The 27,370-nt window shown below is 43.9% G+C and overlaps 3 protein-coding genes across 6 annotated transcripts in view; 2 read left to right on the top strand and 1 right to left on the bottom strand.

The window, feature by feature from the left end:
- Window positions 1-257: 257 nt before the first annotated feature.
- On the top strand, window positions 258-9,693 carry LOC309479105 (D-aspartate oxidase-like). 2 transcript variants are annotated; one of them, XM_082142987.1, is made up of 5 exons: window positions 258-620; window positions 5,759-5,942; window positions 6,073-6,181; window positions 6,264-6,440; window positions 8,801-9,693. In XM_082142987.1, exons 2-5 carry the CDS (start codon window positions 5,771-5,773, stop codon window positions 9,357-9,359), a joined length of 1,017 nt encoding a protein of 338 aa, XP_081999113.1. In that variant the 5' UTR covers window positions 258-620; window positions 5,759-5,770; the 3' UTR covers window positions 9,360-9,693. The 2 variants fall into 2 exon arrangements, with proteins under 2 accessions (XP_081999113.1, XP_081999114.1); XM_082142988.1 differs by having other exon boundaries at window positions 258-626.
- A 144-nt stretch (window positions 9,694-9,837) lies between these two features.
- LOC309479101 (uronyl 2-sulfotransferase) overlaps window positions 9,838-27,370 on the bottom strand; it is an 18,467-nt gene continuing 934 nt past the window's right edge. Inside the window, exons 2-8 of one of the 2 annotated variants that reach the window (XM_082142981.1) lie at window positions 26,682-26,719; window positions 26,364-26,519; window positions 26,063-26,142; window positions 24,640-24,793; window positions 23,798-23,895; window positions 23,498-23,655; window positions 9,838-10,366 (exon numbers count right to left, since the gene is read on the bottom strand). In XM_082142981.1, the coding sequence (XP_081999107.1) occupies window positions 10,095-10,366; window positions 23,498-23,655; window positions 23,798-23,895; window positions 24,640-24,793; window positions 26,063-26,142; window positions 26,364-26,519; window positions 26,682-26,719 (956 nt within the window). In that variant the 3' untranslated portion in view covers window positions 9,838-10,094. Of the gene's footprint in view, window positions 10,367-21,927; window positions 22,197-23,497; window positions 23,656-23,797; window positions 23,896-24,639; window positions 24,794-26,062; window positions 26,143-26,363; window positions 26,520-26,681; window positions 26,720-27,370 lie in introns of those variants that run through there. The other variant, XM_082142982.1, reaches the window with a different exon arrangement.
- Window positions 10,594-22,107, top strand: ddo (D-aspartate oxidase). Of its 2 annotated transcripts, none has more exons than XM_082142985.1 (5): window positions 10,594-10,697; window positions 19,431-19,614; window positions 19,748-19,856; window positions 19,939-20,115; window positions 21,239-22,107. In XM_082142985.1, exons 2-5 carry the CDS (start codon window positions 19,443-19,445, stop codon window positions 21,795-21,797), a joined length of 1,017 nt encoding a protein of 338 aa, XP_081999111.1. In that variant the 5' UTR covers window positions 10,594-10,697; window positions 19,431-19,442; the 3' UTR covers window positions 21,798-22,107. The 2 variants fall into 2 exon arrangements, with proteins under 2 accessions (XP_081999111.1, XP_081999112.1); XM_082142986.1 differs by having other exon boundaries at window positions 10,619-10,691.

Below are 27,370 nucleotides of genomic sequence, written 5' to 3'. Positions count from 1 at the left end.
AAGTGTAGTGAGAGTGAAACTTCTCGCCATATTAGACATTCTCTGGTCCTAGTCTGGTGCGTTCAAGTCATCTCGTATAAATCGTATTTACGAGTTAAACGCACATGAACGCCACCACAATGTCGTAAATACCAGTGGTGAGCTCGGAATTTTCTCATAGACAGTAAAGGATTTTCTCTAAACCCAGATCTTTACGAGTTGGGGGCGTGAAAAACAATCCTTAAAGGTATTTAGCAGTGATATTGTCAGGCTTTTCTATTTACAACGCAGTAAGCTAATTGCTTGCACAGAATATGATGGCATTATAATATAACAATGCAACATGTAACGATAAAGTTGGCAGTGGCTTCAAAAAATTAATTAAACTTTTTTTTTTTTTTTTTAAACAAAGTACACCTGATGCACATTTCTTTGTTCTTCATTTTCTAGAACAAGAGTTTAAGAACCTTACTATATTATTGTGTTATTAATAAAAGTACTCCGCCATCTTACGCCGAGGAAAGTGACTTGAACGCACCAGCCATCGTAAACACGACGCACTGTCTACAGGAGGACTTGAACGCAAGGAGGAATAATTCACATACTCTGTTTGTTACCGCAGGTTTACCACAAGGTTGGAGGTATTGGTAAATGTGTGATCGAAATATGTGCACCTGCTTTAAATTTAACCTTAGTTTCTAAATCTGTATTGAACTTGGTTATTACTGCTTCTTATTACTGTTATGGCAGCTGTAGGCCTGATTTCTAAAAATGTTTAAGCTATTATGGTTGCTGTATGAAAAGTACGTTTATTATTATTATTATATTGAACACTAAGACTGTTTAAAAAAAGTGATTCGTTGCATAATATATTTAGACTATAATAGCCAATGGTGGTGATGGCGCAATGGATAAGACACATGCCTTTGGTGTGAGAGACCCGGGTTCGAATCCACTGTGAGACACCAATGTGTCCCTGAGCAAGACACTTAACCCCTAGTTGCTCCAGAGGCGTGCGACCTCTGACATATATAGCAATTGTAAGTCGCTTCGGATATAAGCGTCAGCTAAATGAATAAATGTAAATGTAGTCAGGTAAGTCTGTCGTTTATTGACTTTGTTGGCACAAAATCTGATTTTATGTTTGTCTTGCATGGTTGTAAATGTCTCTGTATTGTGTGAAAGGGAATATATTTTTTGGTAACACTTTACAATAAGGTTCATTAGTTAACATTAGTTATGAAAAACGAAAAACGTACTCGGTTACTAACGTAACCTCGGTTCTCTCTAGAAGAGGGAACGAGTACTTGCGTAAGTATCTTACGCTAGGGGAAAACCTCTTTTCCTCGAGATATTGAAGCCAAAAATTATCCTTAATTTTGCAATAATGTAAAACGCATTGCAGCAGCATGCAGACATGGGCGAGACAGCTCGCGCGCCCATAGGCTGCTCTGCGGCAACTGCACCAGCCTATCGATAGAAGCCCCTCATGACGTCAGGACCAATGAGGGTGCTTCGCGCCCAATACGTCATGTCCCGCCGAAAGCGGGTGGAGCTAGGGCTATAAATACGGCCCAGAGAGGCTGGTTTGGTCAGTTTTTTCATCGCTGAAGCGAATCAGAACGTGACGCATGCACGGCAAGATACGCAAGTACTCGTTCCCTCTTCTAGAGAGAACCGAGGTTACGTTAGTAACCGAGTACGTTCTCTTACGAGAGGTTCTCTCGTACTTGCGTAAGTATCTTACGCTAGGGGAACACAGTGTAAAACGCCGTGCGTGCTTGAGACATAACACTAAAGTCCCAAGGGCAGGTGCCCGGGGCTCATACAGTGCCTAATCACAAGGGACTCACAGAGAATCCGGGAAGAGGGGCTAGAATAGCATCATTCCTGTAATATAGAGCTCTGATAAGAGCATATTATATCAAGTGTTCCACACAGCCAGGGCGAACACGGCCTGGACTGATAGATATGGGGGACTTACGCACTGCCCACAGAAGTATATATACGATCAGTGATCGACGTTCTAGCGGTTTCAGCATCCTGAGCCGATAGGATTCGGGCGGGCAATACTGAAAATTTAAACCGAGAGCAACCTAGCTTGTAAAGCGGGAACCTCAAGGTTATAAAACCTTATAAATGTAGACGGGGAGGCCCAGCCTGCCGCCATACAGATATCTTGCAAGGCAATCCCACTGGACCAAGCCCACGACGAGGCCATGCCTCTTGTGGAGTGCGCTTTGACACCTATCGGGCATTGCAGGCCCTTGGATGTGTAAGCTAGTGCTATAGCATCAACTATCCATCTGGATAGACTCTGTTTTGACGCAGCTAGAACGTCCGCTGAACAAAACAAAGAGCTGCTCCGTCTGTCTGAAAACAGATGAGCGAGACACATAGGCTCTTAACGCCCTGACCGGGCAAAGGAAGCCTGCGTCCCCTTCCTCCTCAGATACCGGCAGGGCCGACAGGGAGATAACCTGTGCCCTAAATGGTGTGTTGAGGGATTTAGGAACATATCTGTGCTTTGGTTTGAGTATGACTCTCGAGTCATTTGGCCCAAACTCCATACACGTCGCGCTCACTGAGAGCGCTTGCAAATCCCCTATGCGCTTCACTGAAGCGAGAGCCAGAAGAAACACTGTTTTGAAAGACAAGAGTTTCAGGTCTATTGACTGTATTGGCTCGAATGGGGCACCTTTCATGGCTTCCAGAACCGTGGAAAGGTCCCAAACGGGAACTGAGGGTGGTCTGGGAGGGTTCAGCCTCTTAGCTCCTCTAAGGAAGCGAATGACCAGATCGTTCCTTCCTAATGACTGGCCAAGCGGTGGTTCAGCGAACGCTGCTATGGCCGCCACATAAACTTTGAGCGTACATGGGGTTCTGCCCTTATCCAGAAGCTCTTGTAAAAAGGAGAGAACCTCCGGCACCCCACAGCGTGAGGGTGAAGTGCCACTCGCTGTACACCAGCTAGTGAACACAGACCATTTTGAGGAATAGAGCCGCCTCGTAGATGGAGCTCTAGCCTGCGTGATCGTCTTTAACACTCCCGCTGGGAGGTTAACGGGTACCCGTTGATGGCCCACACATGTAGGGACCAAAGCTCCGGGCGAGGATGCCAGATCGAGCCGTTCGCCTGCGAGAGGAGATCCCTCCTCACCGGTATCGGCCACGGGGCGGTACTCGTCAGCTGCATCAGGACTGGAAACCAGACTTGGTTTGTCCAAAATGGGGCGACGAGTAGCACTGGGCATCCGCTCTCCCTGATTCGCTCTAACACCTGGGGTAGGAGCGTGACAGGGGGAAACGCATAGAGCGGGCAGCGGGGCCAGACGTGAGCCAGCGCATCCCTGCTCTTGGAGAAGAATTCCTGACAATGAGCGTTCTCTTGAGACGCAAATAGGTCTATTTCCGCTCTGCCAAATGTCCTCCATAGCATTTTGACTGTCTGTGGATGTAAAGACCATTCTCCTGTCGGCAGATTGTTTCTGGACAGTCTGTCTGGTCCCACATTCAGATGGCCGGGCACATGCGCTGCCCTGAGCGAGCGCAGATTGTGCTGAGCCCAGACCAGGAGGCGTTCCGTCAGCCTGTGAAGGATTCTGGATCTGATACCTTCTTGGTGATTTATATAAGCCACCACTGACATGTTGTCCGAACGGACCAAGACGTGGTGTCTTTTTATCTGGGGACAAAAGCGCCTCAGCGCGTTGTCGACTGCCATCATTTCCAGGCAGTTTATATGCAGAAGCTTTTCCCGTTCCGACCACTGGCCGAATAACGGTCTGCCCTCGAGCAGCACTCCCATCCCGAGGTTGAGGCGTCCGTAGACACCACCTTCACACTCGAGGAAGTCCCCAGGCTTACACCTGACCGGTACCAGTCGGTCACTGTCCAAGGTTTCAGAGCTGCGACGCATTTCTGATCGACCTTGAGGCGCGCGAGACCGGAGGTCCAAGCTCTGCGCGGCGCGCGCTTTCAACCAATACTGCAGCGGGCGCATGCGAAGCAGACCCAGCTGAAGCACTGAGGATGCTGAAGCCATGAGACCCAGCATCCTTTGAAACTTTTTGAGCGGGACTAAAGCGCCGTGGCGAAAAATCTCTGTCATGCGCTGAATACTTAGTCTGCGCTGCAGCGACAGCTGTGCTGTCATAGACAGCGAGTCCAGATCTGTGCCCAGAAAAGATATTTTCTGACTGGGAGACAGTGAACTCTTTGCCCAATTGACTGTGAGACCTAAATTCTCGAGGTGATCGAGTAATATGGTCCTGTGTTCTATGAGCTCCGACTGTGATCGAGCTAGAACCAGCCAATCGTCCAAATAATTCAGCACTCGTATGCCTCGGAGCCTGAGGGGTGCGAGCGCTGCATCCATGCACATCGTGAATACGCGAGGTGCCAGGGATAGGCCAAATGGCAGGACTGTGTACTGATATGCCTGGCCCTCGAAGGCGAATCTCAAAAATCGCCTGTGACGTAACGCTATTTGTATTTGAAAATAAGCGTCTTTCAGATCTATCGACATGAACCAGTCCCCTTGGCAAATTTGCGAGAGGATTTTCTTGGTCGTGAGCATTCTGAACCGTCGTTTCAGAAGTGCTTTGTTTAGTCGTCTTAGATCTAAAATGGGTCTGAGACCTCCGTCTTTTTTGGGTACCAGAAAATATCTGCTGTACATGCCCCCTTCGCTCTGAGCTTGTGATAGGGGTTCTATAGCCCCTTTGCTCAGTAACTTCGCTATTTCGGCCCGAAGTAGGTGTGCTACTTCCTTTTTCACCGTAGTATCGATTCGCGGCGCTTTGCGTTGCGGCCGTCGACCGAACTGTAGCGAATAGCCTCTTTCTCTCAGGATCCAGCGATGCGTAGCTCGCTGAAGAGATAAAAAACTGACCAAACCAGCCTCTCTGGGCCGTATTTATAGCCCTAGCCCCACCCGCTTTCGGCGGGACATGACGTATTGGGCGCGAAGCACCCTCATTGGTCCTGACGTCATGAGGGGCCTCTATCGATAGGCTGGTGCAGTTGCCGCAGAGCAGCCTATGGGCGCGCGAGCTGTCTCGCCCATGTCTGCATGCTGCTGCAATGCGTTTTACATTATTGCAAAATTAAGGATAATTTTTGGCTTCAATATCTCGAGGAAAAGAGGTTTTCCCCTAGCGTAAGATACTTACGCAAGTACGAGAGAACCTCTCGTAAGAGAACTACATTGTGAAGGGTAATAAAATCAGCAAGCTTCTTCAGTAACAATTGATATAAAAATGTATATTTTTATGGCTGCTATTAAATGTTTTTTTTAAATGTTGTAAACCTAAAAACAAATAGCATTTAAATGTTGAATTTGTAAATATTTAATGATGTTCTGACCAGGGAGTGCATAAGGTATTGTAATTAAGTGAATAAATATTGAGTTGGGCTGTACGTGAATCAATTAATTTTTAATCAAATTAATTACATTATCCCCAGTTCCACAAACGAGGCTTAAGCCTAGTTCCAGACTAAAACGCATGTTTGAGCTGTTTTAACTGAAAGCACCTTGCACTGACATATCTTAAAATATTTTGTGTCAAGATGCACACCTACTGGTGTATGTTTTTTTCTAAGGCACGTTTATAAAAGCTACTTAAATGTCCTAATTGAACTAAGGCATAATCCTGGCTTAATCTAAACCCTGTCTGTGAAACAGGGCCCAAATGATAATAATTGCAGTTAATTATAGATCAATATTTGCTGAGGCGTTTATTTGCTCACTGAATCTTGTCTCTTTTGGATCTTGTAGTTGAGCTGAGAGATGCAGCGTGTGAAAGTGCTGGTGGTTGGAGCAGGTGTGGTGGGTTTATCTACGGCAGTGTGTGTCGCTGGGAAGCTTCCACACTGTTCTGTAACTGTTGTTGCTGAGAAGTTCTCGCCTGACACCACCAGTGATGGAGCTGCTGGAATCCTCCTAGCCACTGAGTTTCCTGGTGAGATGAACACTGACAGATGCAGCAAATTTGCCATTGTATCGTGTGTTTGAGGTTAAGCCCTTTTTCATTTTTTAGGCCCGTCTATGTAAAAATGGTCAAATTGATTATTATTGAACTATTTTACTAGACATCCCTCTCGAACGGCAACGGCGTTGGTTCAAGGAGTCATTTGATCATCTTCTGGCCATCGCAGATTCCCCACAAGCAGGAGATGCTGGCGTGTACTTGAGCTCCGGGTAAAACCCTAGTGATCACTCTAAAAGATAATGAATTGATGTGGTTTTCATTTATCATAATCTCAACATTGCATCCTCTTAGGTACCACGTTTTCAAGGATGTACCCTGCGACAAAAAGCCCTACTGGGCAGATTTGGTATTTGGATTCAGATACATGACGGATCATGAAATGAAGCGTTTCCCTAATCATAAGTTTGGACAAGCGTTCACCACATTAAAGTGTGAATGTCCGAGCTACTTGCCATGGCTGGAAAAAAGGTACAAAAAAGTTTTATATAATTCATATAATGGACCCTTTTCACAAGTTGACAAGTTCTCTTATGACAAGTTCATCGTAAAACTTAGCAAATTTTTTATATATTTATTTTTTATTATGTACATTTATAACACTATACTTTGTGTAATATTACATTGGCATTAAATTACAGAAAACTGTTTGAAGTCCACATGAAATCAAAATTTCATCAGATTTTCTGTCTAATCAAATGCTCTCTAGAGTCTAAAGCGTCCCGCCCCCTACATTATAAATAGACGCTGAATCTGCTTGCTAAAATCAGTCACTTGTTCACACATTTACTATTTTCTACATGGTGAATGGCACATAGTGCACTATATAGGGGATAGGGAACGATTCAGACAGTGTAAATATGCTTTCTATTGGGGTGAATGAAGTCTGGTTTCACGTTAGCGTCACGTGAACCGCCACAGCGCACACACTAGGTGTGTTCGACATCGGCTGCGGCTGGATGTAACCGATCGGCGAGAGTAGCCGCGTGCAGGCGGGGAGACATTTTCATTCAATAGTCCTACTTTATGTAACTGTTACTGCTTCATACAGCGTCTGTTTGAACAAGAATAAAGTTCAACATAAGCTATATCAATGAAGTGGAGTCTATACGTTTTTTAATCAGTTTTAATTTGATAAACATGACACAATATAACATCGCAACGACATGAAAAGAGTGTTTACTGTTATAAAAAACTGATTTGTGAGGTTTAGATGAAATAAAGGTGTTCGAATAAACACGAAACACACGTGATCGTTGTCATGCGGTGAATCCGGCCAATCGTGGAACAGCTGTGTCGTCATCAGCCCTCCTGCAGCCCAGTGCAGCCGCTCTTGAGAAGCTGCGCTGGCTGAGTTCTCCGGCTACTCTCGAATCGCTCTCGCGGTACTTTGATGGCATACGTCACAGTCACGTGGCGTCGGCGCTGTATCAAGTCGGACAAAATTTCTAACCGGCATGCACTGCTTCAAGTCAGCCGCCGATCGGTCTGCGCAGAACTGCATGAAGTCGAACAAGCCTAATGTCTTCTCCGCCATTTCGATCGATCCACTCGGTCTGGGGCTCGCGCTGATGACGTTACGAGAGGGACGCGCCTTCGTCCCTTGTACACAAGGTCAAGAGGTTGGGGTGTGTACAAGGGACGAAGGCGCGTCCCTCTCGTAACGTCATCAGCGCGAGCCCCAGACCGAGTGGATCGATCGAAATGGCGGAGCAGAGACATGCGGGTGATGGATCACAGGTATGTATTATTGACAATAATAGTCTGGGGCTCGTGCTGATGACGTTACGAGAGGGATGCGCCTTCGTCCCTTGTACACACCCCAACCTCTTGACCCCTCCCCCCACGTCAAATCAGGGACACAAAGCGAGGCGCAAAGAAAAATGAAGCGCAAAGGAAAGCTTGCGCCGCAGAGGCACGGATGACTGAAACGCGGATTTAAAGGAGCGGCGCAAAGGGAAATATGTGTTGCAAAGTCAATGCTGCTGAAGTTTTACTTTGCTAAACTTTTTTTTTTCTCTCAGTGGTTAACTTTTCTTTTGCAATTATTATATTTTTTTGCTTGCAAAAAAGCATTTTTTTTCTCAATACTCTATTTTTATTTGCAAAACATATATATTTTTTTTGCAAAACATTTTTTTTGTTTGCAAAACATTGTTTTATTTTGCAGATATATATGGCCCTATATTGACTCCATACTCCGGTCCTGAGACACGAGAGCACATATGATACATATATCACATGCACAGAAAATATGTATCGGACCCAGTTGAATTCTGCACAGAATGCTTTATTTTAAACTGATTTGGAGGAGATTAGGAGGAGAAACGGAAAGAGATTAAGAGGAAACTGCAGCTTTACCGAGCTCAACGGTTCTGGCCAAGCTGTGATATAAACGAAACGCTATTGGCTATTTAAAAAAAGGGGAGGAGCTGTTCGGTGTCCCGCCCTGTCTTCCTGTTTCAGTGGAAATGACGTCAACACATTGAATAATGCTGCGTGTTTCAAGGCACTTCAGTGGGCCTTTAACGCTGCTGTGTGTTTCTAATATGGCTGAGGGAGTCATCTTTCTCTTTTCTGTCATTATTTTTCTCCTGTTTTGGAAAGTCATAGAAAAGCTGTCATGTATTTTTTCTTGGGAACGTAAAAATTATACATTGTAGAAGATTATATAGAAAATGATAGAAGTTTACCCAACTACGATAACTTCTGCATCTGAGAACCCCTGAAATGTGAAAAGGGTCCATTTTTAAAACAAATATAAAGACTACAAGGGGAATAGTAAGTGTATACTAAATAAATCAGTAATGTTCATCTATATTTCCCAATAGGTTTAGAGTAGCTGGAGGTCAGATCCTTCATGAAAAGGTGACTGATCTTCATAAAATGGCCCTGAATTACGATGCCATCATGAACTGCTCAGGCGTCGGCTCACGTTTTTTGGTGAATGATGAGGAGGTCTATCCAGTTCGAGGACAAATGTTGACGGTTAACGCTCCTTGGCTGAAGAACTTCATAAGAGATGGAGATGGCAAGACCTACATCTACCCTGGAGTGAGGTACGTCAACATTGGAGGCACACGGCAGGAGGGCGACTGGCGTATGGAGGTGGATAAAGAGGACAGCGAGGGGATCCTGGAGCGCTGCATTCGACTGGAACCGTCCCTGCGAGCGGCTCAGGTGATGGAGGAGTGGGTGGGACTGCGGCCAGGCAGGGCTAACCTGCGGGTGGAGCGTGAATATCTGTCTGTACAGGGCCGTCAGGTGCCTCTGGTGCACAACTACGGTCATGGAGGCGTTGGTGTTACTCTGAGCTGGGGGACGGCACTGGACGCGCTCGATCTGCTGAGACAGAGTCTGTGCGAAAAACCACCTCAAGCCAGACTGTGAATCTCATGTGTCTTACACTTATAGTGAAGTTTTAGACTTCATGCTGATACTGATATCCATGTGTGATATGATTTCCATACTGATATCTTTGCATTTGTGCACGAGAAATAGCACTTTCATGTTAATAATAGATCAATCATGAAAAAAAAATCAATCTGATGCAATTTTGCATCGAAAAGATTTTTCAAAATGATTACTTTATGTATTACTCATTTCATTTGATCATTTCTGCATGTCATATAGGATGTTTTCAATAAGGAGGTAAAATGTATTTAATCTTGAAGATAAAATGTGTAAATTGTTCGATGTTGAAATATATTTAAATTCTATAAGTAAGTGTTTGAAAATCGTCTTTATTTGTGCTGTTCAAACTTCACCTTTAACTACTTTAACTATACATGAACAAATTGTCAGTGTGACACTAAATATTTTTTATGAAGAATATTGTCTTATTTCCCACAAAACATAAGTACTCTTCATAAGCATATCAAGTGATCTCTAAATTCATTCATTTTATTATTAAGGGAAACTACAGTTGCAATGTGACCGATATGTTTTAAAATGGTTCAAAGAATCATAAAAATCATAAATATTCAACAATCTAAGAATACTGATGACAACATTTAGTGTAATTGTTTTTTTACAGATAAAACATAAGAAATGCTGATCATTTTCAAGCTTTATCCAGTTGTATGGTTCACCTGAATGATTGATTATTTTAGATTATATCTAATCTCAGGTCTGTTGGGTCCAGTCGAGCGAGTCTTCTGGTTCCTCTTCCTCCAGTTCCCCCTGTAGGTCCTTCCTCTGAATCACACTAGAATAATGTCTGGAGGGTTGTGGGCCTGTTCTCAGACCGATCTTCCTCTTGGTGAGGTGGAACTGAGCTTTGACGAAGTTGTAGAATTTGTACTCGTACTCCATGCGCTGATAAAGCACCTGCAGGGCCTCTAGATTAGGAGACTGTTTGTGGACGGTGCCCGTCATGTTCCCCAGCTTCTTGTATTCTGAACCGAGTAGAGACAGACACGGAGCCACATCAATTATTTTTAATAAAGCTTAAGAAAAAGTCTACTGTACATTGAAAATACATGCAGTTTTTTAAACTTAAATAAAATAATATAGCGGACTACACTGCTGATATACACTAATGTGCAAAAGTCCCATTTATTTATAACTGAAGGAATAAAAAGATTGGACTGAACTGAAACTCCATTTCCCATGATGCGTTTTAAATAGGACAAACAACAGTCCCAGTCCTTAGTGTCGTCCCAGAGTGTGTAATAATTCACAGACTCTGTTTGTTACCGCAGGTTTACCACAAGGCTGGAGGTATTGGTAAGTGTGTGATCGAAATATGTGCACCTACTTTAACATGCTGTGAGATGTATTTTAAATACTGTAACTGGAATAGTACTTGTTCGTTTTAAATAGTTAAATTTAACCTTAGTTTCTAAATCTGTATTGAACTTTATTACCGCTTCTTATTACTACTATGGCAGCTGTAGGTCTGATTTCTAAAAATGTTTAAGCTATTATGGTTGCTGTATGAAAAGTAAGTTTATTATTATTATTATTATATTGTATACTAAGACTGTTTAAAAAAAAAAGTGATTCGTTGCATAACATATGTAGACTATGATAGTCGGGTAAGTAGGACACCAGTCTGTCGTTTATTGACTTTGTTGGCACAAAATCTGATTTTATGTTTGTCTTCAATGGTTGTAAATGTCTCAGTATTGTGTGAAAGGGAATATATTTTTTGGTAACACTTTACAATAAGGTCCATTAGTTAACATTAGTTAGCATGAACTAATAATGAACTGCACTTATACAACATTTATTAGTCTTTGTTAATGTTAATTTCAACATTTACTAATAATTAAAATCTTGTTAACATTAGTTAATGCACTGTGAACAAACAATGAACAGTGTGTTACTATTTTTTTGTTAGCTTTAAAAAAACACGAATAACTACATTGTGAAGGGTAATAAAATCAGCAAGCTTCTTTAGTAACAACTGATATAAAAATGTATATTTTGATGGCTGCTATTAAATGTTTTTATTAAATGTTGTAAACCTCAAACAAATAGCATTTAAATTTAAATTTGTAAATATTTAATGATGTTCTGACCAGGGAGTGCATAAGGTATTGTAACTGTATTAAAGTGAATAAATACTATATTGAGTTGGGCTGTGAATCAATAAATTTTTTATCAAATTAATTACATCATCCCCAGTTTCACAAATGAGGCTTAAGCCTAGTCCCAGACTAAAACGCATGTTTGAGCTGTTTTAACTGAAAGCACCTTGCACTGACATATCTTAAAATATTTTGTCTCAAGATGCACACCAGTAATGTTCTCTTACGAGAGTACTCTCGTGCTGCGTAAGCTAGCTTACACTACGGGAAAACCCCTTTTCTCGAGAAGATTGAAGCCAAAAATTATCCTTAATTTTCTATCATTTAAAACGCATTTGCTGCAGCGAGCAGACCTAGGCGAGGCAGCTTGCGCGCCTATTGGCTGCTCTGCGGCAACTGCTGCAACCTATAGGGAGGCAGCTGTGACGTATGCACCAATGAGGGCGCTCGTGCCCTCTGAACGTCACGGCCCGCCAAAATGGGCGTGGCTTATGGCTATAAAGCCCAGACCGGCCCAGGTTGCCCTTGATTTCATTCTCCTTCAGCGAGTGATCCACTTCGCTGACTCTGGAAGAAGCCTTCGTGCCGTTGAACAGCACTTCAGCGGGACGAGTCAACTGCACTGCAGTGACCTGAAGAAGCCGGCCTTCGACTCGCCACCTTCAGCCGCCGTCTCCCGCTGCGCCATTCGGCGCGCTACACATATCCTTTAAGCTTCATTCTAAAAGAGCAAATTAGCGGGCATTGTTGCAAATGCCCTGTGATTCCTGCGGCTCATGCCGAGCCCCCCTCATCTTATGTGTTTCCTGCCTGGGGAAGGACCACGGCGACCACACGCTCTCCCAAGGCGGCTGCCCGGAGTGCGATGATATGGCTCTACCGACCCTGCGGGCTCGATTAGCCGTCTTCGGCGAGGATGCTTCACTTCCGCCTCCCTCTAACGGGCCGCGCCGTAAAAAGTGCCGTTCTCAGAGGCCGCTGGAAAATTCTTCTACTTGCGAGCTCATGCCGGTTGGATCCCCGCGTGCCTCGCTGACTGACTCTCCCGTCTCCTTCACGGATGGACAGCTCCCGGTTGTTTCCGCTGCCGCTCCCATCACGTTTGGTGGACCTGACGGTGACGACGCTGACGAAGACAGCTGCTCTCTCGTCGCTTCGGGAAGTGAGGACTGGTCGGGCTCTATTCCAGACCCCGCCCCCTCTACTCAGGTGAGTTCCTGCGGAGTAAGAGCCAGTGTGGATGCGGAACTTCTCCACCTGCTCACGAAGGCCGCGGCAGACCTCGGCCTCGAGTGGTCGCTTCCTGACGAGCCTGCACCCAATAGACTAGACGGCTGTTTTCTGCCGGGACGCCGGCCGGCCCCGCAGAAAAGGCCCGCTCCGTTTCTACCTGAACTTCACGAGGAGTTATCTAAATCCTGGAAGGCTCCGTTTTCTGCCAGGCTCAAAACGTCAGTTTCCTCAACGCTCTCCGTTGTCGACAGCGCTCAGGAAAAGGGTTACCAGCGTCTTCCCCGTATCGAGGAAGCTGTGTCTGCGCACCTTTGTCCGCCCTCCTCTGGATGGCAGTCTAAGGTCGCTCACCCTTCTAAAGCCTGCCGAACGACGTCAGCTCTCATTGGTCGCGCCTACGCCGGTCAAGCTGCATCAGCACTCCACACTATGGCCGTGCTTCAAGTTTTCCAAGCCAACCTTCTCCGTAGTATGGATGAGGCTGGCCCGGACCCAGAGGTGTTCAGAGATCTACGCAGCGCAACTGACTTAGCCCTGCGAGCGACGAAAACCAACGCCCAGGCGATCGGCAGAAACATGGCGGCTCTCACTGTCGCGGAGCGACACTTGTGGTTGACGCTTACGGAGATGAAGGATGCGGATTGATCCTCCTTCTTGGATTCACAGATTTCGCCATCCGGTCTCTTTGGCCCGTCTGTAAAAGGATTCGCGGAGCGCTTCACCGAAGCCCAGAAAGCGTCACAGGCCATGCAACACTTTCTGCCCAGGCACTCTAGTTCTGCATCAGGCCGCTCTAAGAAACAGCCGCCTGCTCAGACTTCAGGGCCGCCACCTCCGCTGCCAGCTTCCCAGCGCCGCCCACATGCTGAAGCTCGCCAGCGCTCGCGCTCTTCGAGCCGCCGCAGACCGCCTCCCTCACGGGGACCCAAGCCCAAAATTGTGCTGAACCCTGAGCCTCCGAAACCCTCCTGACCACGGAGGGAAGACGGCGACGGTTAAGTCCCGCCGTGGCCGGACCACTGTCGAAGATCTTGTGCTCTCTTCTCTCAGTTCCCGCATCAAAGGCGACTGGAGATGTCTATACTGCAGTTCTCAAGCCTGTTACACAACACGCACGCCTGCACTCAAACGGCGTTTTTACGGCGACCCAAATAAATCTCAAAAAGAGCAAAATGTCTGTTGTTATCCGGCTTACGCCAACTGTGTTTTATATGTAGGAATTGTGCCCACTATTCAGTGCTCACCCCTACTCATAAACACTGCCCGTTCAGTGTCACACACACACGCAGGGCCCCCATCAATAAAGCACTTCCCCGCTCCCACGGCAAGTGTATAATTTGTAAATCAGGCACACGTAATTCAATGTGCGCCTCCAAACATAAGCGCTGCAAGTACAGTGTCACAAGCACAAGCCAAACAGGTCTCCGGGTCCCTGACACACAGCAACCCGAGCCTAGACACCATTCTACCCCTAGCCAAACGTGCGGAAGCATGGGAAATCATCCCAGGAGTATCAGAATGGGTGTTAAACATAATAAAGTGAGGCTACTCGCTGCAGTTCACTCGAAGACCCCCGCGCTTTCGAGCCATGGTCGAAACCACGGTAAAAAGCGAAGTAGCACATCTACTTCGCGCCGAGATAGCGAAACTGCGGAGGTAAGGGGCTATATAAACCGTTCCTCTGACACAGAGCGAGTCGGGTTTTTATAGTCGTTATTTTCTCGTTCCAAGAAGGATGGTGGTCTCCGACCCATCCTAGGCCTCAAGCATTTGAACAAAGCGCTTATGAGGCGACCGTTCAAAATGCTCAAGACCAGGCAGATCCTCGTGCAAATTCGCCCGGGGGACTGGTTTATATCAGTGGATCTGAAAGACGCGTATTTTTAGATACAAATAGCGCCCCGTCACAGGCCATTCTTGAGATTTGCCTTCGAGGGTCGAGCTTATCAGTACACTGTCCTTCCGTTTGCCCTGTCTTTAGCACCTCGTACATTCACGAAGTGCATGGACACGGTGCTCGCTCCCCTGAAACAACAGGGCATGCGAATACTGAACTATTTAGACGACTGGCTAATTCTAGCTCAGTCAGAGACAGAACTGGTGACGCACAAAGCTTTGCTACTCAGCCATTTAGAAAACCTGGGTCTCAAAGTCAGTTGGACCAAGAGTTCGCTGTTACCCAGCCAGAAAATCTCTTTTCTGGGAACAGAAATAGACTCTGTGGCAATGAAAGCGCGGCTTACGTCACAGCGCACGCTCTCCATACAGCACCTAGCGGCGTCATTCAAAGCTGGCAATGTCACTCCTCTCAAAACGTTTCAGAGGATTCTAGGCCGTATGGCCTCGGCCTCAGCAGTGCTTCGGCTGGGTCTTCTACAAATGCGCCCCCTACAGTACTGGCTGAAGTCCCGAGTCCCGTCTCGTGTGTGGACCTCGGGTCACTTTCGGCTCAGGGTAACCCAGGGCTGTATCAAAGCCCTGGAACCCTGAAAGGCGGCCAACTGGTACCAGTCAGGCGTCAACATAGGGGCGGTCTCGAAGCTAAAAGTAGTTTCGACAGATGCTTCCAACCTCGGTTGGGGTGCCCTTTACGAGGGCAGGCCAACTTCTGGCCTTTGGTCAGGCCAGGAAAAGTGCCTACACATAAACTGTCTAGAGATGAGAGCGGTCGAGATAGCACTGGAGTTTTTCTCCCATTCTTAAAGGGCCACCACGTCTTAGTCCGATCGGACAACATGTCAGTGGTGTCCTACATAAACCGCCAGGGCGGTATCAGATCACGGAGCCTGTACACCTTGGCAAAACGCCTTCTCGTGTGGGCTCAGCACAACCTGCGCTCGCTGAGAGCAGCTCACGTGCCAGACATTCTGAACCTGGGGCCAGATATGCTATCCAGGGGCAACGTTCCCCCAGGGGAATGGTCCCTTCACCCCCAGGTGGTTCAGTTGTTATGGAACACCTTCGGCAGAGCCGAGGTCGACCTCTTCGCATCACAAGACAACGTTCATTGCCTAACGTACTTTACGAAGGGCAGGGACGCGCTGGCCCACGACTGGCCCAGCCGCCCGCTCTATGCGTTCCCTCCGATCTCGTTGTTACCACAGGTTATCAAACGGATCAGGGAGAGCAAATGCTCTGTGCTCCTAGTAGCCCCGCTTTGGAGGAACCAAGTGTGGTTCCCGGAGCTGATGCAGCTACCGGGAACAGCCCCATGGCCGATTCCAGTGAGGAGGGCCTCTCTCAGGCCAAAGGCACGCTCTGGCATCCCCATCCCGAGCTATGGGCCCTGCATGCATGGGCTATCAACGGGTACCCGTTAACCTCCCAGAGGGAGTGTTAAACACAATCACAGAGGCTAGGGCGCCCTCTACCAGGTGGCTGTACGACTCCAAAAGGTCAGTGTTCTCTAGCTGGTGCTCAGCACGGAACGTAGACCCACAATGCTGTGGGGTAACGGAGGTTCTCTCCTTCCTTCAAGAGCTTCTGGACAAGGGTAGATCCCCCTCCACGCTCAAGGTATACGTGTCGGCCATAGCAGCGTTTCTAATGCCAACGCATGGTCAGTCACTAGGGAAGAACGACCTGGTCATCCGCTTCCTCAGAGGGGCTAGGAGGCTGAACTCTCCTCGACCTCCTGCGGTTCCCGTCTGGGACCTTTCCACGGTCCTAGAGGCCATGAAAGGTGGCCCATTTGAACCTTTACAGTCTGTGGACATGAAATATCTCTCACTAAAAAACGTATTCCTGACGGCCCTCGCCTCTGTCAAACGGGTGGGTGACCTGCATGCGCTCTCTGTCAGCGCTACATGTTTTGAGTTTGGGCCTAATGACTCCAAAGTTATCCTCAAACCTAAGCATGGATATGTTTCCTAAAGTGCTTCCCACTCCGTTCAGAGCGCAAGTTATTTCCCTGTCTGCTCTCCCTGTGTCCGACAGCAAGAGTGATGCGAATCTCCTCTGCCCTGTCAGGGCTCTGAGAATTTACGTGGAGTGTTCTGCTGCTTTCAGACAATCAGAACAGTTCTTTGTTTCTTTTGGTGGTCGCGCTAAGGGGCTAGCTACCACGAAAAACAAAGCCTTTCACGATGGATAGTCAATGCTATTTCATTGGCTTATACATCCAAAGGCCTCTGTTGCCCCCTGGGCATCAGAGCTCACTCCACTAGAGGCATGGCCTCTTCCTGGGCTTGGTCCAGTGGGATTTCACTTCAGGATATTTGTATGGTGGCAGCATGGGCCTCCCCGTCTACATTTATAAGGTTTTACAACCTAGAAATTCCCGCTTTACAGGCTAGACTGTTATCAGTTTAGCTGTGATTTCTGCAGTTACCTGCCTGACCTAGGTCTGGCCTAACTGTGTTATAGTGTTTAAGCACTTCATTATGTATACTAGGGCCAAAACTGTGTTTGGCCCTCATACTGCTCGTTAGGCCCACTGTCGTTGGCAGAGATGTTAGCTTACTCGTCTTATGAGCCCTGGGCACTTGCCCTGAGACTTTTGACTGAGGAAGTTCTTAAAGGGGTGGTTGATTGTGATTTAACTTTTTTCATTTTAAATGGTGTGTAATGTTGCTGTTGATGCATGAACAGCATCTGCAAAGTTGCTGCGCTGAAAGTTCAACGTAAGCAGAGATATCGTCTTTTAAAAATCAGGAAGTTTAATGCCTACAAAAACGACTCGAATGGGACTACAACGAGATACTTCCCGGGTTTTATACGTAACTAACCCATGCAAAAAAGGGGGCATGGCCATATTTCTGCGGCTTTGTCGAAGAGGAAGAGTTATAGTGGAGAGAGCTGTAGCCATGCCGTCGAAAGTGTGTTATTTTCACCCAGCTGCCATGTCTTCTGTGTTCGGGCTTCATACGGACGCTGTAGTTCGTCAACAATGGCTAAAATTTATGTTTGATTATGTTCCTGAAAATTTCAATCGTAATAGCTCATGTGCTGCGCGTTTTACGGAAGACAGCTTCCAGAATCTCCACGAATTCAATGCCGGATTCAACAAGAAACTGTTACTAAAACATGAAGCAGTTCCAACTTTAAAACCAGAGGCAGCAGTTGTTGGGCCACAACCTGTAAGTAAGACTTAATAATGTTTGCATGTATAATTTCAGACGTAATGTTTTAGTTTTATCAAGGACGTAAACAAATGCCAGCGCTGGCTTTAGTAGCCACTTACACGTACAAACGCGTACAACCATTTTGGACCTGAATTTGTAATTATGTACTAATTTTGTAAATGTATTTTCCATGTATATTTTATGACGTAATTTTTCGATTTGATCAAGAACGTAAACCAATGCCAACGCTGTTTGTTTATAGCCAGTTAGTTTGATGCTATTTTGTGTGTAAAAATTATATGTAATCGCAACAGCCAACTTCAGCTGCTGAAGTTAAAACAATAACTTTAAAAAACGGTATTACTCAGTCATTTATTCAGTTATATTAAATGTTTAATCAGGAGAAAACCGTATCTCAAAAGCTAACAAGCAGCAGTAGCATTTTCAAGTAACAGCGTATCGAAATTCTTATATAATAATAGTAGATTATAATAGAATAGAATAGAATAATAATAATAAAAAAATGAGTACCATTCAGAAACGTTTTGTAAGAGCCGTGTTTGCTGAGGTTGCTTGACTCTCTTCATTGCCGCTTTCTGGGTCTGATTCTGGCTCAAACTGATACGGCAGTATTGACACCATTATTTACATTTACATTTGGAGCACATGCAACTTTCGCCCGTAAAGGTAATGGGCGTGAAGTTTCCGGACAACATGCACTACGCAGTTTAGTCAATTACAACACACCGGCCGAACTAACCAATCTGAGCCCATTGCCTGTTTCTGAGGGAGTGGTTTCATAGAATCAGGAAGTCAACCGGTCGTTCAAATGACAGAGGAGAAAGCGGCTTACAATAAAGGTGAAATTTATGAAAAATAACACTAAGACATGTTATATTGCACCCCATAAACACAATCATGCAAAGAAAAAAAGCAGTAAACCACCCCTTTAAGTATGCACGGCGTTTTACACTGGGTTCCCGTAGCGTAAGCTAGCTTACGCAACACGAGAGTACTCTCGTAAGAGAACGACTTGGTTACTCACGTAACCTCGGTTCTCTCTAGATGAGGGAACGAGTGTTGCGTAACCTTGCCGTGCTTGTGCTACGATCTGGTATCGCTTCAGTCGATGAAACCAAGGGTAACCTGGGCCGGTCTGGGCTTTATAGCCATAAGCCACGCCCATTTTGGCGGGCCGTGACGTTCAGAGGGCACGAGCGCCCTCATTGGTGCATACGTCACAGCTGCCTCCCCATAGGTTGCAGCAGTTGCCGCAGAGCAGCCAATAGGCGCGCAAGCTGCCTCCCCTAGGTCTGCTCGCTGCAGCAAATGCGTTTTAAATGATTTAAATAATTTTTGGCTTCAATCTTCTCGAGAAGAGGGATTTTCCTGTAGCGTAAGTTAGCTTACGCAACACTCGTTCCCTCATCTAGAGAGAACCGAGTCGTTTTTTCTAAGGCACGTTCGTAAAAGCTACTTAAATGTCCTAATTGAACTAAGGCATAATCCTGGCTTAATCTAAACCCTGTCTGTGAAACAGGGCCCAAATGATAATAATTGCAGTTAATTATAGATCAGTATTTGCTGAGGCGTTTATTTGCTCACTAAAGCGTCTCTTCTGGATCTTGTAGTTGAGCTGAGAGATGCAGCGTGTGAAAGTGCTGGTGGTCGGAGCAGGTGTGGTGGGTTTATCTACGGCAGTGTGTGTCGCTGAGACGCTTCCACACTGTTCTGTAACTGTTGTTGCTGAGAAGTTCTCGCCTGACACCACCAGTGATGGAGCTGCTGGAATCCTCCTAGCCACTGAGTTTCCTGGTGAGATGAACACTGACAGATGCAGCAAATTTGCCATTGTATCGTGTGTTTGAGGTTATGCCCTTTTTTTTTTTTTTTTTTGCCCGTCTATGTAAAAATGGTCAAATTGATTATTATTGAACTATTTTACTAGACATCCCTCTTGAACGGCAACGGCGTTGGTTCAAGGAGTCATTTGATCATCTTCTGGCCATCGCAGATTCCCCACAAGCCGGAGATGCTGGCGTGTACTTGAGCTCCGGGTAAAACCCTAGTGATCACACTAAAAGATAATGAACTGATGTGGTTTTCATTTATTATAATTTCAACATTGCATCCTCTTAGGTACCACGTTTTCAAGGATGTACCCTGCGACAAAAAGCCCTACTGGGCAGATTTGGTATTTGGATTCAGATACATGACGGATCATGAAATGAAGCGTTTCCCTAATCATAAGTTTGGACAAGCGTTCACCACATTAAAGTGTGAATGTCCGAGCTACTTGCCATGGCTGGAAAAAAGGTACTAAAAAGATTTATATAATTCATATAATGGACCCTTTTCACAGACTGTAATGACAAGTTATCTTTTCTTCTATCCTATCTTATCTTGTAATGACAAGTTATCAAGTCATCGTAAAACTTAGCCAAGTTTTTTATATTAAATTTTTTTTTAATGATGTACATTTATAACACTATACTTTGTGTAATATTACATTGGCATTAAATTACAGAAAACTGTTTAAAATCCACATGAAATCAAAATTTCATCCGATTTTCTGTCCAATCAAATGCTCTCTAGAGTCTAAAGCGTCCCGCCCCCTACATTATAAATAGACGCTGAAGCTGCTTGCTAAAATCAGTCACTTGTTCACACATTTACTATTTTCTACATGGTGAATGGCACATAGTGCACTATATAGGGGATAGGGAACGATTCAGACAGTGTAAATATACTTTCTATTGGGGTGAATGAAGTCTGGTTTCACGTTAGCGTCACGTGAACCGCCGCTGCGCACACACTGTCTTCTCTGGTCTTGAGACACGAGAGCACATATGATACATATATCACATGCGCAGAAAATATGTGTCGGACCCAGTTGAATTCTGCACAGAATGCTTTATTTTAAAGTGATTTGGAGGAGATTAGGAGGATAAACAGTTAGAGAGTAGAAAGAAACTGCAGCTTTACCGAGCTCAACGGTTCTGGCCAAGCTGTGATATAAACGAAACGCTATTGGCTATTTAAAAAAAGGGGAGGAAATGTTCGATGTCCCGTCCTGTCTTCCTGTTTCAGTGGAAATGACGTCAACACATTGAATAATGCTGCATATTTCAAGGCACTTCAGTGGGCCTTTAACGCTGCTGTGTGTTTCTAATATGGCTGAGGGAGTCTTCTTTCTCTTTTCTGTCAATATTTTTCTCCTGTTTTGGAGTCATAGAAAAGCTGTCATGTATTTTTTCTTGGTAACTCAAAAATGATACACTGTAGAAGATTATATAGAAAATTATAGAAGTTTACCCAACTATGATATTCTGAGAACCCCAGAAATTTGAAAAGGCTCCATTTTTAAAACAAATATAAGACTACAAGGGTAAAGTGTATACTAAATAAATCAGTAATGTTCATCTATATTTCCCAATAGGTTTAGAGTAGCTGGAGGTCAGATCCTTCATGAAAAGGTGACTGATCTTCATAAAATGGCCCTGAATTACGATGCCATCATGAACTGCTCAGGCGTCGGCTCACGTTTTTTGGTGAATGATGAGGAGGTCTATCCAGTTCGAGGACAAATGTTGATGGTTAACGCTCCTTGGCTGAAGAACTTCATAAGAGATGGAGATGGCAAGACCTACATCTACCCTGGAGTGAGGTACGTCAACATTGGAGGCACACGGCAGGAGGGCGACTGGCGTATGGAGGTGGATAAAGAGGACAGCGAGGGGATCCTGGAGCGCTGCATTCGACTGGAACCGTCCCTGCGAGCGGCTCAGGTGATGGGGGAGTGGGTGGGACTGCGGCCAGGAAGGGCTAACCTGCGGGTGGAGCGTGAATATCTGTCTGTACAGGGCCGTCAGGTGCCTCTGGTGCACAACTACGGTCATGGAGGCGTTGGTGTTACTCTGAGCTGGGGGACGGCACTGGATGCGCTCGATCTGCTGAGACAGAGTCTGTACGAAAAACCACCTCAAGCCAGACTGTGAATATCATGTGTCTTACACTTATAGTGAAGTTTTAGACTTCATGCTGATACTGATATCCATGTGTGATATGATTTCCATACTGATATCTTTGCATTTGTGCATGAGAAATAGCACTTTCATGTTAATAATAGATAAATCATGAAAAAAAAAGATCAATCTGATTTAATTTTGCATCAATTTTTTTTTCAAAATTATTAATTTCTGTATTACTCATTTCATTTGATCATTTCTGCATGTCATTAGTCTATAATCATGAAGATAAAACGTGTAAATTGTTTGATGTTGAAATATATTTAAATTCTCTAAGTGAGTGTTTGAAAATCGTCTTTATTTGTGCTGTTCAAACTTCACCTTTAACTATTTTAACGGGCACCATCATGTTCCCCAGCTTCCTGTATTCTGAACAGAGTAGAGATAGACACGGAGTCACATCAATTATTTTTTTATTATTATCTTAAGAAAAAGTCTACTGTACATTGAAAATACATGCTGTTTTTTTAAACTTAAATAAAATAATATAGCGGACTACACTGCTGATATACACTAATGTGCAAAAGTCTTAGGCAGGCATTAGTATTTTCACCCAAAACAAAATGGTTTTCAGACAGTTATTTATATATTTTGCTGTAGTGTGTCAATAGGAAATACAAGCCAAACATTCCTTTTGCCATTAATTATAATAATCCAGTGAGATTGTTGTATGCACAGGGAGTCTGACAGCAGACGGTATGATCTGATCTCACTATCATCGAGTCTCTCTGTGATTACATGAAGGATTACATGAAGAAACAGAAAAAAACTGAGACAGACTAAATTCAGTAGAACTGCGACAACGTCTCCAAGACGCTTGAAGAAGCCGAAAAGCAAAGCTACCTGAGAAGTGCACGTGTCCCTCTGACAAAAGCTGTTTTAAACACAAAGGGTGGTCACACCAAATATTGATTTGATTTAGTTAGTTAATGGATAAATAAATTATATTTATGACATAATTTTTTGAAAGCATCCTCACTTCACAGCATTTTTACACAAGTGCCTACAACTGTTCACACTACTGCAACTTCCCAGATAGACTCGATGATGGTGAGATCATCTTCGATCTCACGATTGGTCGTCTTTTTTTCTGGGACAGCCTAAAATCGTACAGTGTGTCCCGGGCATAAGGCTGTGGCTGGAAGTCAGTTATAGGCTAGTTCTTGCATTTCTGCTCGTCTCTTCTCTTTGTTCTGTTCTTGTTGTTTCTCCTTCCTTCAGTGATTCTACTTCAGTGATTCTGCTTGTTAACAGCAGGTGTTCATCACTTGATAAATCACTTAATTATGGACTGCATTTTTATATAGCGCTTTCAACAGACCCATGGCCACCAAAGCGCTTTACATATTCCCTCACATTCACCCAGTCATTCACTCATTCATACACCGACGGCGGTGTCAGCCATGCAAGGCGCCATCCAGCTCGTCGGGAGCAGCTGGAGTTAGGTGTCTTGCTCATGGACACCTCGACACTTGGTCAGGTGGAACCTGGGATGGAACCACCAACCTTCCGGTTTGTAGACAACCTACATGAACCACTGAGCCACTGCCGCCACTTTCAATTTTCTCAATAACTCCAACACTGGATTTTACTGTGTGATTGGTATTGGTCTTTTTTTTTTAAATGGTGACCAGTCAAATCATTATGCAAACTTATATGAAAGGTCTTACCTGGACTTTTGTAGATGTTCAAGACGTCAGAGAAGAAGTGTGGAAGGAGTCTCTCCAGCAGAAGCAACACATCCTGAAGTTCCTCCAACACCCCTACCAGCAGGTAATGATCCAGAACGTTCTGCTTGGCCATTTCCAGCGCCCACAAACCCGGCTCTCTAGGTCATTACAGATTATTGATCAGTTCCAGTGATCACTCATGGGAATCTATTGATTCAGAGTTGATAAAAAATGCTGGAACCATTAAAAACTAATCACATAAGATGTACAGTAGCAGTAACGTCCGGATATAAATATCACCTGCACTGAGGATGCTGCCCACAGAAATATGGGATAATGTAGAAGAGTCGGGGATTGGAGCATTCTGGGTAGCTTTCCAAGATGCATGTGCTGATGTCCTTTGGTCCAGAAGAACATTTACATTTATGCATTTAACAGACACTTTTAGTCAAAGCAACTTACAAAAGAAGAACAAAAGCAATCTGTCAAAGAGCCAACATTAACATTTCAGTTAGTTACATCAGTGCTATTAAACTTATTTGGTTGTTGAACTGGAACTGAAGCTCTGAGAACAGTCGTTTGTTTATATATTCATCCACAAGGGGTCTGAACTATGGGGTCATTCATCTAAGTCTCCAACCAAAGACCCACGCCTGGCTATTTCCTGCTGCTATGCAAACAAATCCAGAACATTCCAGGGAAAGTTGCAAAAAATGAACAAATGAAAATGACTATTTGAACAGAAATCATGGATACCCATGCACATTGTATGTGATGAATATGATTGCATTGGTATCTTTAGAGAAACTGTAAAAGCCTAGTTGTGTTTCCCCCGGTGATGTCATACTGTATGTACATACACTGCCTGTAAACGATTACCACATGTCACACTAATAAATGACAGGAAAACCAGCAGCACAGTCAGTCTCACACTAAATAAAGACTGAGTAAACCATGTTCATAAACGCTGCCTGCTGAGTTGTGAAGGAAGCATTCATGCGTATCACACAGAGCTGTACAGACTTCATTTATGACAGTAATAGTTCATTCAATGCTCATTCACTCAGTTCTCTGTTTCTCTAACCTCGCTTGGACTACTAACTTACTTTCTTAAGAAACACGTTTGTTTTTAAAGCTCTTACTAAGTATCTTTCGTCGTCTTTCATCGCAGGGGTTCGTACGACGTGATTCTCTTCCCCTCTCCAGTCGCCGAACCGCCGGAAGAAATAATTGGATAAGAATCGGTTGATCGGATCTCTGATGATGTTGATGTGTGCGGGCTCATCCGTTCTAAACCTGATTACAGTAGAGAGAGGAATATTATTCAAATATCCATTATTTTATCTCTTTTAATTAAGGTCCGTTCACACCAAGGAGGATAACGATAAAAATATAATTTTACAAATTGTTCCAGATTTAAACAAATAGCAGAGTCCACATCACAACTATAATGATAATGACATTATAGGAACGATATCGTTGGAATCTCTTTTTAGAAAGACATTGACAGCCAATCAGAATCCATCCTGCTTTAAAGCGGTCAAGCACTGAGAACTGAACTGAGTTGGGCAACAACAGTTTTTTGCAGAACTGTTTTATAGATGAAATTAACTAATTTTATAATTGATGATCTTTACAACAGAACTGAATCAACACTGAACTGACTTCAGCTGAACAACAGCCTGTTATCACTGTAAAGCTGCTTTGAAACAATCCGTATTGTATAAAGCGATATGTAAATAAAGGTGACTTGGCTTGACTTGTAATAATGATGGCAATCATGTAAAATAGACCAAATAAAGTTGATTTCGGGAGTTGATTTCATCGACTCCTACGGTGGGAGTCGGGAATCGGAGTAGACTGCGGAAAATGCAATGTATGTATTCTCTTTATACTTACAAGTACAACTCCTTAATTTTGAGTGTTTCAGGTCTTATGTGTCATACGAACGAGAATGGGCCAATCTTGAGTCTTGTTTATCAAAACTGTCGTGAAAATTACCTCAGATGACTTTAGTGTTAATATTACCATAATATTGTTGCAGATTTAGACTGATTGTTTAGTAGCCTATGTTGCATTTTTTTCTTAGCGGAAGCTTTAGGTAAAATTCAAGTCAATATTGTCTAAGTATTAAAGGGGATAGTTCACCCAAAAACGAATATTCTGTCATAATTTACTCACCCTCAAGTTAATAGATATTTAGAAGAATGTTGGTAACCAGACAGCTGATGGACCCCATTGACATCCATAGTATTTTCTTTCCTACTATTGAAGTCAGTGAGGCCCATTAACTGTTTGGTTACCCATATTCTTCAAAATATCTTCTTTTGTGTTCAGCAGAAGAAAGGAATTCATACAGGTTTGGAACAACATGAGGGTGAGTAAATGATGACAGCATTTTCATTTTTGGGTGAACTATTAATCAATTAATTTGATAAGTAGTCGTAAGTGAGCTAATGTAGCTACAGTCATTTCACCTGAGTTTATCTAGCAATAATGACTGCACTGTACATTACCTTATATAAAAGAAGCATCAACTTACCTAAATAAAAAAATTAAAAATACCTGCTAAAGTTGAGAAAATGCACATGTCGGGTGTAAAGAAATGGCTGAGGAGTTGTGCTGATGTTTCTAATGAGATTTTCCTACATGGGAATGAAAGGAGAACGGTTCAAATTAACCATTGATGGTTCAATGGTGGCTGAAATACAATAATAATGATAAAATAATTAAATGGCATCTAATGTAACACGCAGAAAAAAAGGAACATTTACATTTTTAGGTATCAACTTCACTTGCCAAGCAGACACAATTATCGACCAGAACTAGTCATCTCATCATCATTTGCAGCATTGTTTTTAAGTACCTGTTCACGTTTGGTGAGTCTGGTCTTGTTGTGAATATCAGAGGAGATGAGAGTGAACTGATGTCTGTCCGCCAACATGCGCAGCAACAAAACTATAGTGCGACTTCCACACTTACCAACCCTGTTATACACAACCTGACTTGGGAAAGGTAAAGCCTGTAACAGAGGAAAAAACGTAGTATTCAAAGAGTGTCCGCTTCAGAACAATCTTACATTATGGTGGAATGAAAATGGATTTGCATCAGTTGTGTAAGATATTAGTAACAAATGAGATTCAAGCACTCAAATCTTGTAGTATATGACATGCAGTGCTCTTACTCTGGGTGCTAAAGGTCCATGGCCACCAGAAAATCTCCCTAAAAAGTTGAAAATAATAATCAAAAATGTATCTGTGGATATATTTGTGCATCCTGAACATTACAAATAGCTTTGTATACCAAATGTTCAGTCCACCCACTATCATAACTGATAATCTCACATTTCCTAAGTTTAATGTGTATAATATTTGTAGAGTTTAAAGCTTGCATGCTGCAATGTAAGAGTGATATCTTTTAAATGGGTATTTCTGCTTTGGAAATCCACAGGTTATTCCACCCTTCCATCCAGCTGTCAGTTTTGGTGACTGCTGTCATTGTAGGACGAGTGAATGAAGAGTCCCGCACAATGAAAGGCCTCATATCATCCAGTTAACATGGACTCCTGTGGAATTCACTGTGGGTCTCACGAGCCAAGAACAACACTGAGTATGGACTCATAGTGGAGACAGGAAACTTTGACAGTCTGCTCTTTATGAACCTTGACAACCATTAGGTACATTCAATTAGTTAGAAATGTCATGAAACTGTTTATATTCATATTTCAGTGGAAGCAACAACTGAACTGTTACTGTTGGAGCCTAATGCTTATTATATAATAAAAAAGTTCTTTAAAAAAGGTGCCATAGTTTTTAAAAGTTTAAAGGTATTTATGAGGTTTTGAGTCAAAATCCAATTACACTAAGCTTGTTT

Source organism: Leuciscus leuciscus (assembly GCF_965113295.1).
Source record: "Leuciscus leuciscus genome assembly, chromosome: 17".
Lineage (NCBI taxonomy): Eukaryota > Metazoa > Chordata > Actinopteri > Cypriniformes > Leuciscidae > Leuciscus > Leuciscus leuciscus.
Note: the sequence above shows the minus strand (reverse complement) of the source record. Positions and strands in the feature narration are given on the sequence as shown.